General features: G+C 46.4%; 1 protein-coding gene across 1 annotated transcript in view; it reads left to right on the forward strand.

The window, feature by feature from the left end:
* The window catches only part of LOC147889790 (tubulin gamma chain), a 49,276-nt gene that overhangs the window by 13,992 nt on the left and 15,765 nt on the right, over positions 1–19,519 (forward strand). The window contains exons 5-7 of the mRNA XM_087391400.1: positions 12,905–12,958; positions 13,075–13,179; positions 13,289–13,363. Coding sequence (XP_087247526.1) covers positions 12,905–12,958; positions 13,075–13,179; positions 13,289–13,363 — 234 coding nt within the window. The remainder of the gene's footprint in view (positions 1–12,904; positions 12,959–13,074; positions 13,180–13,288; positions 13,364–19,519) is intronic.

Here is a 19,519-nt window from a genome sequence, read left to right on the forward strand (position 1 = left end):
CCAATATGGAACCTAGCACTTCCCAAACAGAAGATGCTAACCCAGCACAAGACAAGAAAGGCAAAGCTGTTCGAATGGCAAATACCATCCACCTGAGCCTTGCCAGCAACCCCGAATCTTCCCTGGCCACTCAAGTACTTTATGTTCAAGGATCGATTCGTGGAACAACGGTCACTATCCTCATCGACAGTGGCTGCTCTCATAACTTCCTAGCTAGTTCTATGGTCGACAAACTTCGGTTGACCACCAGTCCTAGTCTCATGGACTATCAGATTGAACTCGCAAATGGAACTACTTTCTTGTGCAACACCAGGATCAAAAACTTGTCTTTTCGCATCCAACATTATACGGACAAGTTGAACTTCGACATCATGCCTCTTTCTCGGTACGACGTCATACTTGGACAACAGTGGCTCTACGACTGTCACTGTCCGGATAGTAACCATGCGAGCTGTGGGAGCAAAAGTTTCATCAAAATCCATGCCTTTTGTTTGAGCAAAACCTGTGACCACTAACCTTGCTTTATACTTATCCAAGTTCCCGGCTGATTGGATTTAAGTTTGTATACCCACTTAGTGCCGATGACTTTCTGTCGCGGGGGCCTGGCCAGTAAGTCCCAGGTATTGTTCTTCAGGATAGCATCCATCTCTGCCTGCATGGCAGCCTGCCATTCTGGATGGTCCTTCGCCTCCTCGAAGATCCTTGGCTCTTCAAGCTGAGCCACCAACGCAAAATTCACGGATGGGGTGTTTTGAAAACGTTGGAACCGTCGCAATCCGGAACTGCTACTCTCAGGTATGTTGGTGACCTAAGAGTCTTCCAATGTCCGTAGGTACCATTGGGGCAACCTCTTCTGCTTCTCAGTAGGAGGAGGAACTGGAACTGCTTCTGGAACATCTTGCTCTTCCTCAGTAGCTTGTGGAACATCATCTTCCGATTTCGCCACCTCTTGGATGGTCAACCTGGGGTGCTTTAGAAAGGTTCCTACCTCGGAGCATAGCAAGCCCTGTCTCCGTGGTGGTTCTATGCTTCCTCTCGGCTACCCCGTTTTGCTGAGAAGTATGTGGTGTGGTGAGTTGTCGCTTGATCCCATGCTTGCGATAAAATGTGTTAAACTCATTTGAGGTGAATTCTCCCCTCCTGTCTGTACGGAACGTCTTGACATCCTCCCCTGTCTCCTTTTCAACTCTGGCCTTCCAGTCCTTGAACTTCTCAAAAGCTTGTGACTTTTTGGCCAAGCAATACACCCAGGTCATTCTACTAAAATCATCCACAAAGAGAAGTGAGTACCTGGATCCTTCCCACGATGCTGTAGACATTGGGCCACAAATGTCGGCATGAACCAACTCACGTGGTTTGCTGGCCCGAAACGAGGCCTCTTGTGGGAACTTGTCCCTGTGCTGCTTGCCTTCTAGACAAGCCCTAGAGACACCATCCTTGCCTGTAATTGGTGGAAGTCCATCCACCATCTTCGACTTTGACATTTTAGCCAAGGTTCCATAGCTGACGTGACTGAAGCGCTCATGCCAAAGTTTGGACTTTCCGTTGTCTTCATGAACTGAGGCGGTACAGTCCGTTCTCTTCAACTCCTTGAGCCACCATCTGTCCATTTGCTTTGGATGTCAGGGTGACCTTGCCATCTTGAAAGAGAACTGCCATGTTGTTTTTGTCCATCTGACTTACAGACAGTAAGTTCTTGCGAAGGTTGGGTACATAAAGTACTTTAGAGATATCCTTCTCCTCACCCGCGGTTGTAATGAAAGGAATGCTACCGATGCCCTTCACAGGACACGTTTGGCTATCCCCGACAGAAACTTTGGAATCCGGGTGTGTACTTTCCATGGTTTTGAACCAAGTCTTTCTGTTAGACATGTGCTTTGAAGCACCTCTGTCAACATACCAACCCTCTTTTCCTTCACTGACTGCATACGCTGAACAATGTTCATTGATTAAAAACAACTGTCCAGTCGTCACATTGGCAGAATCATTCTTAGGCTCTTCTTTGTTCCTGGCTTCTCTCTTCCGCTTATGATCCGCCCTCTTCTTTCGGCATTCTTTGGCGGAGTGGCCAAGCTTTTCACAGTAAAAGCACTTCATTTTCTTCTTTCAGTCAGTGTCCTCTGACTTCTTGAATTCCTTTGGCTTGCCTTTTCCAGGCTTGTTTTTGGCCACTAATGCCTTCTCGTCGGTTTGCGTAAAGAGTTTCTCTTGAGCCTCCTCCTGAAGCAGGAGTGGGCCAAGCTCCTCAAAGGTGATTGGCTTAGTCCGTTGACCCGCAGTGACTGTAGTCACAAAACTTTTGAAACTCCGTGGCAACTTGTAGAGTGTGAGCAATGCCAATTGGCTCGAGTCCACCTTTTGACCAACCGTTGCGAGCTGGTCCCGCACGACTTTCACCTTTGTCAGATGGTCATGCACACTATCACCCTCATTCATATCAAGATTATAAAGCTGATGCTGAAGAGTAATGATACGGGCTGTATTATCGGTTTCATACAGGTCCTTCAGTATGGCCCACGCCTCTGAAGACGTCTCTGCCAACTGGATATGAGGAATCACAGCATCTGCTGTCGTGCCAATTAGCATTGCTAAGGCTTGAGCATCCCTCTCCTCCCATGCACTGAGTTTATCCGCATCTGCTTCAAATAGAACTTCACCTCTTTTATCCACAATGTCCTCCGGCTTCTCCTCGGCCCCAATCACTATCTTCCACAGCTTCCGTGCCAACAGATGGCTTCGGATCTTGACTTTCCAGATTGGATAGTTCGTCCCATCGAGCTTTCCAGCTTCACCAAAATTGGGAATAAATGAAGAAGGAAGATGACTGGAGAAGGAGGAAGGACGAGCAGTGGGTGTAGAGGCTTCTGAACACTGATCCATCTCGGTGAATAGCAAACTGAAAAACTGAAGCAAAAAAAGATGTACTGACCTCCCGTGCTAGCCTGGATCGCCTTTCTGCCAAGGGACTGCTTCCTTCAGAGAGTGCTTTGATGAAGAAAGTTGAGAGCCTATGGCTCTGATACCATGTTAGAAATCAAGAGGGAATGAATCACTCAAACCTCCACCCATGATCTCTCTAACTCTTACACACTCAACTCAGATAGATGATCACAGATGCAAACAAACACTCTCTCAGAAATAAATATGGACGGAGAGAGAAAGAGAGTATATTCATCCACCAGATGGTGGGCAGAAAAATAGCTCCAAGGGAGCAGTACAAAACACAGCAAAGTGCTGGAAAATATTGATGGACTCTCTCTCTCACCAGCTGCTCCAGATCTGAGTGCTGAACACAGCCTTGGAGAGGGGCTTTCAGTCTTGCACTGGATGCTGGAATGAAGAGAGGAGTAGGCCTTTTATAGGCACTGCCCAGGCCCCTTGAGTTGACCGACCAGCAGGGTCGGTACCCTGTCTGGTGGCCGACCACATGGGCCCTAGAAAACCGACCAGGGTTGGCCCTGGTTTGAAACGGCGTTTTGGCACCCTGAAACAAAAACTCCGAAGCGGTGCCTTTTCTGAAATGGTAAAACACTGTTTCAGAAACCCGCATTTTCTAAAAAACCATGGCAAGGTTTTTAGCCACCATGGCCCTTCCTTCCCTGATTCGCGGTTTGTTTGCCTCTCTTCTCCAGCCTTTCTTTTCAATTTGGCAGCTGGCTGCCTTTTTTTTAATATGATTCATGATCATGGATGCTTTTATTTTTCTGACAGTGATGTTGCATGGTTCATGAGTCAAGATAATAGTAGATACTATGGATGCTTTTAACTTGTGTAGTTGCAAATTTTAATACGTTTCTGATTGTTGTTGTTGCTTCTTGAGAACTCATTCATGAATTATAGATCATAGAATTATAGATGTTGAAGCATGCTGCGTGAGTCATAACTGACTTAATACTAAGTAGCATAATTTGTCACTTTAAGCACTATATTGATAATTGTATTATGTATAAAAAAATTATTTTAACACATAGATTGAACCATATTGCTGTTTCTTGTTCTGCCTTTTCAGCTGGTGCCGAAAACCCTGTTTCCCTTGTTTTAACTGTTTCCATTTCCCCCGTTTCTGTTTCGGCACGCAACTATGTACTTCTAGCTCATGTTCTAGCGTTTGTTACCATGTTAGATGCGCAGTGAAAAATGGGTCATACACGAGATCACACCTGAGAGCTCTAATTCGTACTAGGGATGTGCACACATACATATAAATGTAAAGCATGCTCAGACCTGGAATAGACAGCAGGATATGGCAACTGATAACTGAATAAGGATGTCCAAAGAGAGGACCCAAAATGTATTTCAAAAGGTGCACTCACAAACCACACTAAGTGGACAGCGGGTTGCTGCTCGCTAGTGATGGAACTGAGGGCATAAAACTGTTGCCCTAAACTGCTACTCACTCCTGCTGCTGTGCACCTCTTAATGAGGTCTTCATTGGCTTTGGGAGAAGCCCCAAAACTCTGTCTTTCAGCCAGCACCCTTTACAGAGGCTGGAACTGATGGTAGACTGCTGTGCGTTGCTGCCCCCCTTTACTGCTCTGTCCTACTGCCTTTGATGCACTGTGGAGAGCCGTAGCACCACTTCTAGTGGCTATGGTGGCAGCAGGTGCCTCTGCTGGAGAGACAGTGATCTAGATACAATTCCCCAAAAATTTGTGGAGACCAACTGGTGCACACGAAGTATGACCACATGGGATAGTTGGTGCCATCAAGTTTGTCCTCAGTGGCAAGCATTCCAAAAGACTCATGGTTTGTCATTGCAAATGAAGATTTCCCAAAATGAAAGTGCCCTGCAAAAAGCCTCAAGGCTACAATGCAATGAGCTGGCTGCTCAAGAGTGGACTGCAAATTTGCAAATGTAAACTCCAAAAATAACAGCAATGCTTTGCAAGTGTAATTACCACAAAGGGCTGCTCAAACATTGAGCAAAAATGCAAAAGGCTGACCCCCAACCCTGGCCTTGAAAAGTAAGTGACTAGCCCAAATCAGAGGGCAAATGGCCTTGATTGTGCAGCACCCATATATATTTCCTTTTTGTCTTTTCTTTTTAAAAATGCACAAAACCTTTTTTCCATTTAAAATCCGAGGCTTAGATGAGATCTAATTCAAAAAATCCTAAAAAGAATACAAATCATGAGATCCATAATAAAGCTACATTTTATTTCTTGATAGGGAAAGCTTGCAAGAAATTGTTTTAACTTATTGAGGGGATGATTCAAATCCTATGACCAATTGTCAATTCCAATTCCACATTCCACATTCCTTTGGCCTATTCTCTCGACCTCCACGTCCTTTTAAGTGTCGCGATCAGTGCACGTGGTTTCTGGAAAGAGTATTACTGCTGACCAAATATGATTATATTTCTAAGGATAATTATATGCGGATGACATAGTCCTTATATCATCTTCGGCAGAGGGGCTGCAAAGACATCTGGAGGCACTAGAGGTGCTTTGTAGGGGGAGAGACTTGACAGTCAACCTTGGGAAGACCAATGTTATGATCTTCAACACCTCACGTGCTGTACTACACGGACATGGATTCACTTAATGAGGTGAGCTAGTAGAGATAGTACAGTCCTACACATACTTGTGGGCAGTCTTCACGGGGCCAATTTACAGGATGGCCAGAGCACGACTCATGCGGGGATAGGGAGCTTTTGCCCGACCAGGGAGGTAGTGCTTTTAGGCACTGGCTTTTCGATACCCTGGTGAGGTCGATTGCCATGTACCTTTTTGGGGGAGCGACCTCTCAGCGACAGTGGAAGAGATTTGAGCGGCTACATGTGATTATGGGTTTCAGGATGATTCGGAGCAAGTTCTCAGTCCCACATCATATAGTACAGGTAGAGTTCACCACTCCAGGTCGATGCCCTTTTTCAAATAGTGACTTTTTTGCCATAGAGTATGGGCCTTGCCTCACTGGAGACTACCGAGGTCGGTACTAGAGTCTTCCATACGACTAGCTGAGAGCGGGCACCACCCGAGTTGATCCCTCATGAGGAGATTAACCGTATCATATGGTTAGACCTCCTCCTATCACCACACTTTTTGGCTATGATATCTCCACCAATACTAAGCTAAGCTATATATCTAAAAAATGTGAAGATGAGACTCAGTAGCCAAAACCCGGCAACGTTGTAGCTCTCCGATGGGCTGCAAAGATATCCTGGATATGCATCTGTCGGTCTTTCTCCTGCTGTGGCAGAGGGCGTGGTCTCCTCGACTAAGTATCCTAAGAGTGATGTCAAGAGTGACGCCTCATCTCGAGCGGTGTCCTTTGAGGAGGGCGGAGATGGGTTGGAAACGATCTGGTTGGCTCTTTGTGGCATGCGTGGACTTTGCATCCCTCGCTTGCTCGCATGTCTGCTAACTCCTCCTACACTCCAATGTAATCCTGGGGTCAACTGAAAAAGTCTGTGACATGTCGTTGTGATCAGCATGCCTCAACATTCTGTGGCGTTGTCAATGTCTGCGATGTCTGAGTTGTCGTTGTATCGTCTCTCTGTGATGTTGCATCTCGATCAAATAGAGCCCAATGCAAACCTCATGGAAGTAGATCAGTCGAGAGAGTGGACCAAAGCCATGTCCCTCTTGAATGAGGCAATGATACCGTCCTTGGATCTCATAATAGGTTCGGCAACACACATGAAATGCTCCTCTGTCTCAACCGTCTCCAGTGTACACTTGCAGATCCACTGCTCTCTAGGTATGCCTGCAGCACTCCTTGCCTCAATCCCAGCTGATGTGACGAGACCTGCATCTGTCCAATGGTAATCCTCAGTGCATGTGAGATTCCTTATCCTCAAGGCCATGGGTCGTGATGTGTTAGTGTGAAGTACTAGGTAATCTAGTACTAGTCTGTGAGTGAGTAGCCTACATAAGGCTTGTACTTCACTTGTCTTGACACACTTGATGAATGAATGAGAACCTTTCATTATGTCTTCATTGGAGCATTATTTCCTCACGCCCTAACTCTCTCTCTCTCTCTCATTATGGATGAGGACCTCACATCTCTACAGGTTGAGGAGAGGCGCTCTTTGTTGCAGCAGCGGGATCAGGTCCGGAAGGGAAGTGGGCAATGGTACGAGAGGGACGACTTCTTACAGGCCCCCGTAGGGCATCTGTCCCCTCTCCTACATAGGGAACGGGGTCTATGAGACTCAGATATCCGAGATCCTGTCTTGCACCATTTGGAACTGCAATGGTACCTTATGGTCAGAACCAGGGAACTTCTCGGAATCCTGTACAGGCCACGACATAGTCTTTCATACAAAGACACATCAGAGTCTTGAGCGCCCTCTTCCAATAGTCAGTGGATATACATGGGAGTCTGCCTACAGAGATGAGACGAGGGGTACAGGAGGAGTTCGAGGTTCAGGTGGAGTTGCAGTCCTTTTCAGATCCACACTTGGGGGGACCATTTCAGTAGAGCAGAGAGAGACACATTCGAGATTTCTTTGGATCCGGATTTAACACATGGACAGTCGGGATCTGTTTGTGGCAGTTTGCTACTTTTTCCCTGAGACCTCCCACTTTGCCGGAGATATCCGAGGTAATGATGAGACATCTCCATTTGTTGCTCTTTATCAGTCCATCGTTGACTTCTCTAGCCGTGGAGAAGTCCTCCTAGTGGGGGACTTCAACGCGAGGACAAGGGCCCGTCAGGTACCTCTTCTTGACTTCAAAGATGATTCCACTCTACTGCTAGATATTGACCTTGAGGAGGCAGGTATGCTACGGGTTTCGGCTAACAGGCGAGGTCCATTCTCATCTTAGACCTCGGCAAGATACATGATCTTATTATCTATAATGGTCTTGATAGATGGCCCGCTTCAGGTGGTTTCACATTGTTGACTTCTCTAGCCGCAGAGAAGTCCTCCTAGTGGGGGACTTCAACGCGAGGGCAAGGGCCCGTTAGGTACCACTTCTTGACTTCAGAGATGATTCCACTCTACTGCCAGATATTGACCTTGAGGAGGGAGATATGCTACGGGTTTCGGCTGACAGGCGAGGTTCATTCTCATCTTAGACCTCGGCAGGATACATGATCTCATTATCTATAATGGTCTTGACAGATGGCCCGCTTCAGGTGGTTTCACATGCTTTCCACATGGGGGGGGGGGGGCTCCAGTGTTGTTGATTACATCATGGGATCCCCTGTCTTCACATCTCGCATTACTAGCTTCATTGTAGCACCTCTCCCCCTAGGGGCTGATCATACATAGCTTTTCTTTAGGATCTCCACCTCCCTTCGCATAGCACCTTCCACCCCACTCAGTGCTTACTCCACCTACCACGATATACGCTTTGATCGGGATCCTCATGCTGCCCTTGTCACCCGCTCACTACACGAGGCTGCCATTCATGCTTTCCCCCACACCACCTGCTCCACCCGCCCACCATCCCCTAGAACCGTACCCTATAATAGTTGGTACGATGATGAGTGTAAGGCTTTATGCCGTCAACTCAGATTCGAAACCAAAAACAGTCTTCCGAGCGCACCAGATACGCTACGCGATTATCGTAGACTGGTACAGAGAAAGAAACTAGACTTCGTTCGTCAGAACGAGGAGGAGCTACTGAACATTTTATTTAGTAACAACTCTAAGGACTTCTGGAGGAGATTTCTAGAAGGATGGTCCCCTCCGCCACTCACTGACACTGGGATCTGGTTTGATTATGCATGCACACTATGACATCCCAAATCAGCCAGTCCCTAATCTCTCACACATGCCTCGCCCCACATCTTGCACCCTCTTCACTAGAGGGGTAAAGGATGCCATAATGAAACTTCATAATGGCTGAGCGAAGGATCATGAGGGGCTATGCACTGAGTTCATTGCATATGGGATTAACCTCCTAGCCTCGATCTTAGCAAAGCTTTTTAATGAAGCTGTTTGTTTGGGGTTTGCACACACTTGGACCATTAATACTATCTCACGCATCCACAAGATAGGGGATCCCATGAGCCCGGAGAACTACAGGATCATTATGATTGGACATGTCATGTCCAATATTTATGCATCAGTACTTGACTCCGAGGTTAGCAGACTTGCAGAGTGTCGAGGGCTTAGAGCAGTAGGACATGTTAGATTCTGGCGTGATCATGGAACCATGGACCACATTCTCACGCTCAGATGTATCATCGAGGAGGCAAGGTCACGGAAGCAGAGGGTTTATTGTTGCTTTGTGGATTTCCGCAAGGCATTTAACATGGTTCTGAGAGCTCGCCTCATACAGGGCCTACAGGACTTGGGGTTATGACCAGGAGATCATTTGGGCAGTCATGGCACTTTACTAGAGAGTTTTAGGCAGAGTTCGGGCAGGATCCGGGTGGACAGACGAGATCATGAGCACCATCGGGGTCAAACAAGGGTGTCCTTTGTCGCCTACCTTATTTGGCCCTACATTGATGAGCTTGAGACAGTGATGGTGGAGTTGTGGGAAACAATGATGGTGACCAGAGATGTTGGTATGCACGTACAGAGAGATGGTTTGAGCAACTGGGGCTCCACATGGATAGACTACCTCCCTTCCAGTACAACATGGATGCTCCGTTTTCTCCCCTCCTATCACACGAGGTCAATCAGGTTATCTGTGAGGATCTACTACAGCTACACACATTTCGGACCTGGTTGGGACCGAGTGAACTCCCAGTGAAGCTCAGCTTCTACAAAGATCACTTCTTACATATAACAACGGAGGGTTTCATTGACCCACTAGGATACACGCAGATTCACCTACCCCACTCGCTGAGGATCTCTCTTGGGCAGTTCCGGGTCTCTTCATACATACTTCGCATTGAGAGCTGCAGAGCAGAGCAACTACCCAAGGAGAGGCGCATATGCTCACTGTGTGACATGCAGGAGGTTGAGACAGAGGAGCATTTCATCTTCAGGTGTCCTGTGTACTATGGGATCCGAGGGCGTTTCCACTGCCTCTTCGGGGATAGTTATGGGATTTTGGCCCGTTTCTTCTCCTACCCAGACCAGTGGTGTTTGGCAGGTTTCATTCATGAGGCACTTAGACACCGCGAGAGGATACTCCGACCACGGAGACATGAGTAGACTTCTTCCTCGGCTGATCCCTCTCAGAGCTCTGTCACGGAATTCTTTCAACTAGATCACATGGACCCCCACAAGACAAGGCCTCGACATGACCGTGACCCAGAGGCTGTGACCCGACAACTCAGACAAAGGTTCGACACATAGATCACACTTGGGGACATCCCCTCCTTGTTTAGAGTCGGAGCTCGACCAACGGGGGTCACAGTAGCCCTGGTTAGATGCAGAGCTACGACCAGGAGACGTGCCATGACCGCACCTCTGAGTGGCCGACAGCACTATATTGCCGACTTCATGCCTCCACTGCCTCATCCATCTTGATATCTTGCTGTTGCCGATGATGATGATGATATTGATGACCATGCTGAGATTGATATATAGTCAACCATCGACATGACTATGTTGTACTTAGGACTTAGTACTGCCATTCTACATTTTTTCATTTTGCATTGATAGGGATGCTCGTTTAGTAGCTCCACTACCACAGCTGCTTGTATCAGGATTTTCACAGTCTCATAGACCCATTGGTCTTCCGAAGACTTTAATAAACTTTCATTCTTTCTTTCTTTCTCCCTTCACCATATTTCCAACAAGTATATCACTTAGCAAGGGCCTTAGCACGCCCTTTGCTTCAGCCCTGTGTGGCTTGTTTGAGTTTCTTTCCATTTGCTGTACTTTGTCCCATATGTCCGTGAGGCCTCCAGAGGATGTTAATCTCTCTCTCTCTCTCTCTCCCCCTCCCCCCCCCCCCTTTTCCCAAACTATTTTATGCCCTTGGCTTTGATGCGTCCACATGGCCTAAGAAACGGTGAAAGAAAAGGGAAAACAGAACCTAGGGAAAGGAGAAGGAAAAGAGTACGAATAGTACCAAAGACCAGTTAAACACAAGTACGACTCGCAGCAGCAGCGGAATCAGACGGATAGCACTTCTATATACTGCAATGGCTCTAGCTCTTTCCGTCCCCCTCCCCACTCCCACTCATGTAGTGTATTCTCTCTTCCTCTGGTCTCATCCCACTCAAATATCCATGCCGCACCAGACTTCCTTGACTGTTTTTTTTTGCAGCTCACCCTTTGCTCTCCACCTCCATGCTATACACATAACCACCCACAACAGCCCATGGCCTCCTTGGATCTCTTGCGTTTGTTCCTCACACATGCAAGCTTGAGAGGTGAAGCAAGAGAGACAGATAGATACCCTCAGATAGGCATGGTTTTCTCACGATCTAGATCAAAAGCTTCTGATCTTTGGAAGGCGATAGAAGATCTCTGACATCGAGCAGATGTGACCTCAGGGAGGAGACCCGTTTTAGAGGAGTGGATTGCCACGATGTAGTCGGCTATCTAGGAGGCCTCGAAGTGGGTGGATGTTTTGAAATATAAGCTTGCAAAGATAGCAATAAGGCTCTCAACATCACAGTCCGTGGGATTCGATCTGCTGTCTTAGATGCTACTATTGTTCAAAATCGACCAACAGAGGGTACGCACAGTGAATAGTTCAGGAGCTCACGCTGTGTGTGTGTGTGGGTAGAATCACAAACTTCCTTACTTAATGTGCTTCACATAGATGTGTTTTGCACATTGCAGACTAGCAAAAAGAGAGTGATCCAAGTCAAATTAGAATCCACCAAAAGAATATATTTTCGTCCACACAATACAAAAGATAGATCCAGAGAGACTTTAACGCTAGGACCGTGGACGGCCAGATACCGGTCATGGATTTTCAGCACGACTTCATTCTATTGCTTGATATTCATCTAGATGAGGAAAGTATCTCCCAATTTTTTGTAGACCTCATATGGGCACACATTCATAGACATGGGCATGATGCATGATGCATGATCTGGAGAGATGGCCTTCTTCTGGCGGGCTCACTTGTTTTCTGTGTGGAGGAGTTCAAATGTAGTTTTCTACCTCGTGGATTGCGTGTGTTTGCCTCTCACATCACAGATTTCTCCATCCCATCGGCCCACTTGGAGCTAGCCATACCTACATGTTTTTAAGCTTATGCGTTCCAAACCCATTAATGAGCACATCCTACCCCACATACACACTTTGATCACAAACTAGCCCACCTATATGCTGCCCCTCTTTATACTATAGATATTGATGATATTGTCTTACCTAGAAGTTAGAGTTGCCCTTATCACCTGCTTCCTTCACGATGTTGCCTTCCAAAATTTTCCACACAGCACTAGCTCCACCTATCGGCCACTTCTTGGATCGGTCTTTTGCCAAAGCTACTATGATGATGAGTATAAGGCCTTGTGCCCTCAACTCAAATTCAAGACTAATCTTCACCTTCCGATTGAGAGGGAGACCAAACGATAGTATTGTTTGGTCCGTCAGATGAAAAGGACTTAATAGCCCAAAATGAGGAAGAATTACTCATCATTTTTGTTTAGTAATAACTCAAGGGACTTTTGGCAGAAGTTTCTCAAGCGGAGATCTACATACTCTCCCACAGACCCGGCTATCTGGCACACTTATGCATGCACCCTTTACAACATCCCCAACCAGTGAGTATCAAACCTTCCATAGCTACCTCGCCTTACCTGCGGATGCTTGCTTTTGCTATTATCACATGTCTAATAGTCATCATATTTACTGATTCAAGAGGGATTAATTGTGTGTAGAAGCTAGTGCTTGATTGAAGGACTAATTGTGTGGAAAGCTAGTAATGCAAAGAATGTTAAGGATATGTGTCTAGCTCGTGTGAAGGTTATACAAATCCTCCCTAGACTAGTATTCATGCATGCCATATATAATCATCTAGAAAGCGGTGGTACACATTTTGTTCTTGCAGGCATTCCCTAACATTGGTTTTGGATATTTTGATTGCAGGCTAATGCAATACGGAAGACCACTGTCCTTGATGTGATGAGAAGGCTGTTACAAGTACACATTTTCCAAAGAACGTTGATCATTTCTTTTTGCTTACCAGTATTTTTTGAAACTTGCATTACACTTATCACTATTGATTATTGTGTTTCTCATTATTCACTTTGCTTCAGGCCAAAAACATCATGGTTTCTTCTTATGCTCGCACAAAAGAAGCAAGCCAAGCAAAGTACATCTCCATCTTAAACATAATTCAAGGAGAAGTTGATCCAACTCAGGTCTGCATTGGAAATCTTTCCAGCAGCTCACTGATATTTGCTTTGTTAGATTCCTATTTGCATGCTTTTATGTCAATGCTTATGACTTTGTGACTTCTCTTTTTGCAAGGTTCATAAAAGTTTACAAAGAATACGTGAAAGAAAGCTGGCCAATTTCATTGAATGGGGGCCAGCTAGCATACAGGTGATTCTTTTCGCTTTTTTTGAGGAAAAAAGGAAGCTATTAATAGTTTGTCTTGGAATGAAGAGCATACCAAAGATGAGTTTCATATTGTCCTCATATATCTCATGAATTGATCTGCTTGGCAAATGTTATGGATTCTTGTAGTGCTAGATATTCCTGAAAGGTAATGGAATGTCAATGGACACAACTTGTATCTTCATCTCATTTCTGTTCATGTGCCACCTTTGTCTAACAGCTCTCTCTCTCTCTCCCTTCCTCCCTCTGTGTCCATGCGGCACAGAGAGTGACCAGAGCACGCACGATTGAGGTCTGGTCTATTTCAGCCCTCCTCAAAGGAGACCGCTAGAGACGAGGTGTCACCCTTGACGTGGCCCATCGGATATAGAGATTGAGGAGACCACGCCCTCCGCCACCTCAAGAAACAGCTCCACAGATAGATACGAGAGCTCCTCACATCCCATCAAATAGCCACCATGGCACTTGGATATGTGGAGCTTGTGCGTGTTCTCGGAGCGTTAGCTCTGTGCACTTGATACTATTTTGCTATTTGCTACTTTGCTATTTTGCTCACTAGTGTAGCACTTTAGCTTTCAGCAAGGGCCTTAGTGAGCGCTTTGCTTCAGCCCATAGTGGCTTGTATGAGTTATTTTTGGTTTTGTACCTTTGTCTCATAGGCCCGCGAGGCCTCTTGCAGATGTGAATACATCTTTCTTTCTTTCTTTTCTCTCTCGGACATTTATGTGGATATTGGGCGGGGGTTAGCTGCTCTCTTGTCGGTACTTTGATTTAGATCTTGTTGTATTGTAACAATCAACGGTAAATGATCGTGTAATGCGCAACAAGACCTTCTTTAAACCTTTGTGCAACGCGTATGCATATGCACCATGAGAGAGAGAGAGAAGAAGAAGAAGAAGAAGAAGAAGAAGAATATATCATCGTCCTCTGAAGACCAAAAATCGGCCTATGGGACCTGAAACAATACAAAACCTTACATACATAAAGACTCCTCCCTCAAAGGGGAGGGTAATAAGAGAAACTACCTTTATGTCTAGGTGAGTTTCTGTGCTTGAAAAGCTTAGATACAAATGTTCCTAAAGCTGAGGGTGACGCCTTATGTAGCAAATCAGCCAGTCTGTTATGTCCCTTAAGAAGAGAGCTGAACTTTTTCCTAATGTGTGCATAGTAAGGGCATATCATTACCATGTGTTCTTCTGTTTCTGGCATACCCTGGTCACATAATTGGCATATTCAGCTCTCTCTTGGCATGTCTTTCCATCCTCCTATTTCAATTTGCAGCTGGTGTGATCGGGTGCGAAGCGAAGCCAAAGCCCTCCGCTTATGCATTGCCATAGGTGTGCAAATGTACTTCTGCGTGGCTGACTCCTCTGCCGTATAAGTGGGCCAATATTGGGGGTTGATAAATGTGCAGTAGTACTCGAACTTATCTCTATTTTTAGCTGTTTGCCATTTCCTGTGTAGTGCATTCAGCAGGTCACGATGAAAAGCATCTTCATCTACCTCCTCTGGTGAGTAGTTCAAGTACTCCTCTACCTCCCACTTCCTGAACCAATTTCTCAGATCTAGTGCCCATCCAGATGCCAAAATCTTGCTCTTGTTTGTCTTTTGGGGCTTTTGACTTTCTCCCCATGCCCTCTTTGGCAGCCTTTCAGCATCCATGCCTTTGACCTTTGTAATGTATCTGAGTACCTTCTTTAAAGCATGTAACTCTATGGGTAAGCATCCTGCCTCTAGAAGTAGCAGAGAGTAGGGTGTAGTAGCCTTGATGCCAAGGTGTCTCCTAATAAAAGATTTCTGCATTTTTCCCAAATCATTCCATTTCGAGGATGATATACTCCCACCCCACACCTCTACTCCATAGAGCACTGTCTGTATCACATATGCCCCAAAAATCATGTTTCGTACATGCCATCTTCTTGTATTGCTATTACTGCAGTCATTTTCAAATTGGTAATACTTTCCCCATCCTGCATCAAGTCTCCGTTGCACACAGCTGCTCCATTTATTATTGGCTGGAATTTCAATGCCTAGGTATTTGAATGAGTGCACTGTATCAACTGGTTGACCCATGTATGAGATTGAGGGGGGGTACTGTCATGAGTTTAGTTTTGGTAACATTAAGAGCCAGCCCACTTTCCGAACAGAATATGCCGAGTATATCCATCATTTGTTGCATCTTGCTCTCACTATCAGTGAAAACAACCACATCATCTGCATAAAGAAGCAACCAAATCCCAAAACCTGCTAGGTTAAGACTGGACAATTCTCTTTTACATGCTTCTTTGTGCACCAATTCCTCAAGTCTATCAATGCACAAACCAAACAAGGTGGGTGAGAGCGGGCATCCTTGTTTGACCCCCATATTACTGTAGAATTCTTGTGACATCCCATCCTTACATTTCAGTTGGCATTTTACTTTCTCATAAAGTCTAAAGACAGCGAACCTTATCTCCTTGGGCACTTCTATGCATTGCATTCTCTCCCATAGCACGTCTCTGGGCACTGTATCAAATGCCTTTTTAAAGTCAATAAAACAACAAAAGAGTGGCTTCCCCTCGAGGCGGCTTTCCTCCATCAAAACTCGGAGGGTGACTAGGTGATCCACCGTAGTGTTTGGGCCTGAAACCCTCTTGTCCCATTGCCCTCTTCTTTTCCTTTTCTGCCCAAATACTCAACTTTGCCTCTACTATTGTACTATATAGCTTGGCTAGAGTGGAACATACCATAATGGTTCTATAGTTTGATAATTGATCGCGGTCACCCCCCTTGTAAATTGGTTTGATCCAGTTCTCTTGCCATTCTATCGGGAAGCCATATACCAATGCTTGGTTTAATGCCATTAGTATGTGCCTTTGCGTGTGCTCGTTGGTCCACTTAATAAGTTCTGCCGTGAGATGTAGAGTGTATGCCGCCTTCCCGTTTGCCGTTTTCTTTAGGCCATCTTGTACATCCTCCAATGAGAAAAAGCCTTGAGTGTTGCCAAAGAGAGACATGCTCACCATGGGCCGAGCCTTAGGATGGGTGTAGAGCTGTTGAGCATACTCAAACATCTCTTTTTCTGTAAAATCTCCCATGATGTCATTTGGCTTTTGTTTAACTCCTCTCCATGCTCTTCTGGGTTGCTTGACAAAGTCAATTGCATTTGTCCATTCCTCTTTCTCAATATACAAACGCCTCTTTTTGCGTATGAGAGCATGTAACTGTTTCTCAGCTGCTCTTCTCTCATCTCCCATTGGAATCCCCTTCAGTGCATTCCTAGCTGCCTTGCACTCAGCATCAAACCAGTCATTACAGGGTAGCCCTTTCTTACGCTCTTTACTGTTCTTTTTGTACCCCAAAACTGACTTGGCTGTGGTGAGAATAGCATTCTTCAGTTCTGCCCACCCAAAATTCTGTTTTCCCAGCAGGCATGCCTCTAAACTTTCAGCATACTCCATCTTTTTCGCCTCATTTATTCTATATCCACACTCAGCTGCTGTATGCTGCTCAAAAATTGCTGTGGCCAACAATATATTAAGCTCTACATAGAGTGGTTTGTGATCTGAGTCAGGAGACTTCGGGCCAAGTGAGAAATTGTGGACGAGAGAGAGAGAGAGAGAGAGAGAGAGAGAGAGAGAGAGAGAGAGAGCAGGGATAGAGAGAGAGAGTAGGGATAGAGGGAGAATTTAGACGACATTGGATGGGTCCTTGTACCCACTGAGGGCCCCCCTCCCCAAACGGAGAAGAATTCACTTTATACTCGAAGAATTGCAAAAGAATACAACTGACACTCCTTTAGAGAGTTTGGGAGACAACTCTGAGGATGACCCTTCGATACGGAGAGCTGACCCACAAATGCCTGAGAAGCAACTCAAATCTCGACCAAGACCACGCTGCCCACACGGAAGATTTGGACCACTGTGCAAGGCTATTGAAGAGGCTTGTGCTGTCCGTGGGCATGCAACAGAGCTGCGTGAGTGTGAGAGCTGAAGGGAAGACGAAAATCTGAGAGTAATGGAAGCTGAGAAAAAAAGAAAGATGTATTAACGTCCGCGGGAGGCCTCTCGAGCCTATGGGACAAAGTGCGCAAAGTAGACTCTCAATGGGCTGGAGCAAAGGGCGCGCTAGGCATAGTTACCAGGGAACGGGAACGTTTCGGGAACGTGGGGGGTCAGAACAGGAACGTATCGGGAAGAGGGAACGGGGGAATGGGAACAGGAACGCCACGTCACATGACACGCCATCAAATCACATGGAAACATACCAAAATATTCAAATAAAATGGGGGCTTGCAAGGGGGCTGAGTGGGTGAGAGGAGGGGCTGAGTGGTTGGAGCAACTAGGAGCAGCAAACTACGGCCAAAATCATGGCCAAAAACAGCAATTAAGTGACTTTTACCACTCTTGTGACCTGTCAGAAGCCAGAACACGATTTGGGAACACCGAAACGCCATTGGGAACGTTCCCATGGAGTTCCCCCATCTGGGAACGTTCTTGGACATTCCCGTGTAGTATGTCTTCTAGGAACGGCATTCCCACATTCCAGGAAGGCAGAACAGCATTCCTTGGTAACTATGGCGCTAGGGCCCTTGCTGAGTACTAATCTATGCGAGCAAAACCATAATCAATCAAGCACAAGCTGAATCAAGTCAATCTCAGAGCTGGGACTCAAAAACGGAAGCCCGGCATAGTGATGGCTCTCTGGTGAGCTGTGAAAATATCTCGTATTTGCGTCTGTCGAGCTGTCTCGTGCTGTGGTGGGGGACTCAGTCTCCTTGATCTTTAAACTCTTTGGGCTATGTCCAGAGTGACCCCTCGTCTCTATTGGCCCCCCCCCTCGGACCTCAATAGAATGTGCTTTTGGCACTCTTTGTCTCGCGCGTGGTCTCTACGTCCCTCTCTCAATGGCACTGTGTCGGCTGTCTCTGCTGATCCAAGCTGTCCTCATATCAGCTAGCTCCTCCTCCTCTACTCCATTGTGTCTTGGAGCTGACGCATATGTATAGAAGTCAGTGATGCGTCGCTGTGCCGGATCAGCCTCCATGTCTTGTGGTCTAGCCATCTCTTGCTGCTCTCTAATCCGTCGCGGTAGTGTCTCCCTGCACAGGCGCATCTCCATCAAATAGAGCCCAATACACACCTGGTCATGGAAACGGATCATTTGTGATTAGTGGACCAAAGCCACTCCCCTTCAGGTAGAGAGAGTGATAGTGTCCCCGGATCTCATAATAGGCTGGGCAAATATTGAATGCTCCTCTGTCTCAACCACCCCTAGCATACATAGCATGCAAATCCTCTGCTCTTTGGGTATACTTGCAGCTTCCTGCCTCAATCCTCAACTTATGGGGCGAAACTCACATCTGTCCAATGGCAATCCTCAATGCATGTGACCTGGGGTCTGATGATGAATCCCTCCTTCGATACTCTCAGGAAGTGGTCACGGTAGAACTGGATCTTGGTAGAAGTTCCCTGTCCCCTCCCCAAGTCCGATATGTATGGAGTTGGAGGAGATCTAACCGTATGATAGGGTTGATCTCATCTCCTGGAATCGACTCAAGAGGCGTGTCCATGCTGTATTGAAAGGGAGGAAGTCTGTCCATTTGGATACTGTGCCTGGCAAGCCAGGTGGATATACGTGCATATCACGTGTCTGCCCCACCCTTTGCTAGTCGTCTGGATGACTCCAGGGCCAGCCTCGAAAATCTCCAATGAGGTGAGTCTCAAACCCTGTGGATGGACTGAGGGCTAACCGAATCATTTTAGACCCCCTAATCCCCTGTAGCCACTCAAATTTCATCCACTCTATCTTTGGGAGATCATATCCCAAGAAGGGTGCTGCATACATGGCAGTTGGTCGTACCAGCGTATTGAAAATCCAGCCCTTTGTCGGTGGATCCTGGAAGTCTGCTTGGAAGCACTATTGCTCTAGCCGATCCAAAGCATTCTGCCCCCGTGATATGAGCTGAGAAACTGAGTGATAAGAGCTGTGAAGTGAGCTGAGTAAACTATAAAAGAAACTGCAAAAGAGCTACTGAAACAAACACCAAACCTTCTTCCGTTTGCTGGTGCAAACCATTGCTATAGTGCTGCATGTACTTCCTCCCTTAGCGGCTGATCTGCACTGCTAATATTTGCTGGTGTGCAGGGATCCCTGGAGGTG

The sequence above is a fragment of the Dipteris shenzhenensis genome, chromosome 20 (genome assembly GCF_047967505.1).
Source record: "Dipteris shenzhenensis isolate YYH24624 ecotype China chromosome 20, Dip_SZ_1.0, whole genome shotgun sequence".
Lineage (NCBI taxonomy): Eukaryota > Viridiplantae > Streptophyta > Polypodiopsida > Gleicheniales > Dipteridaceae > Dipteris > Dipteris shenzhenensis.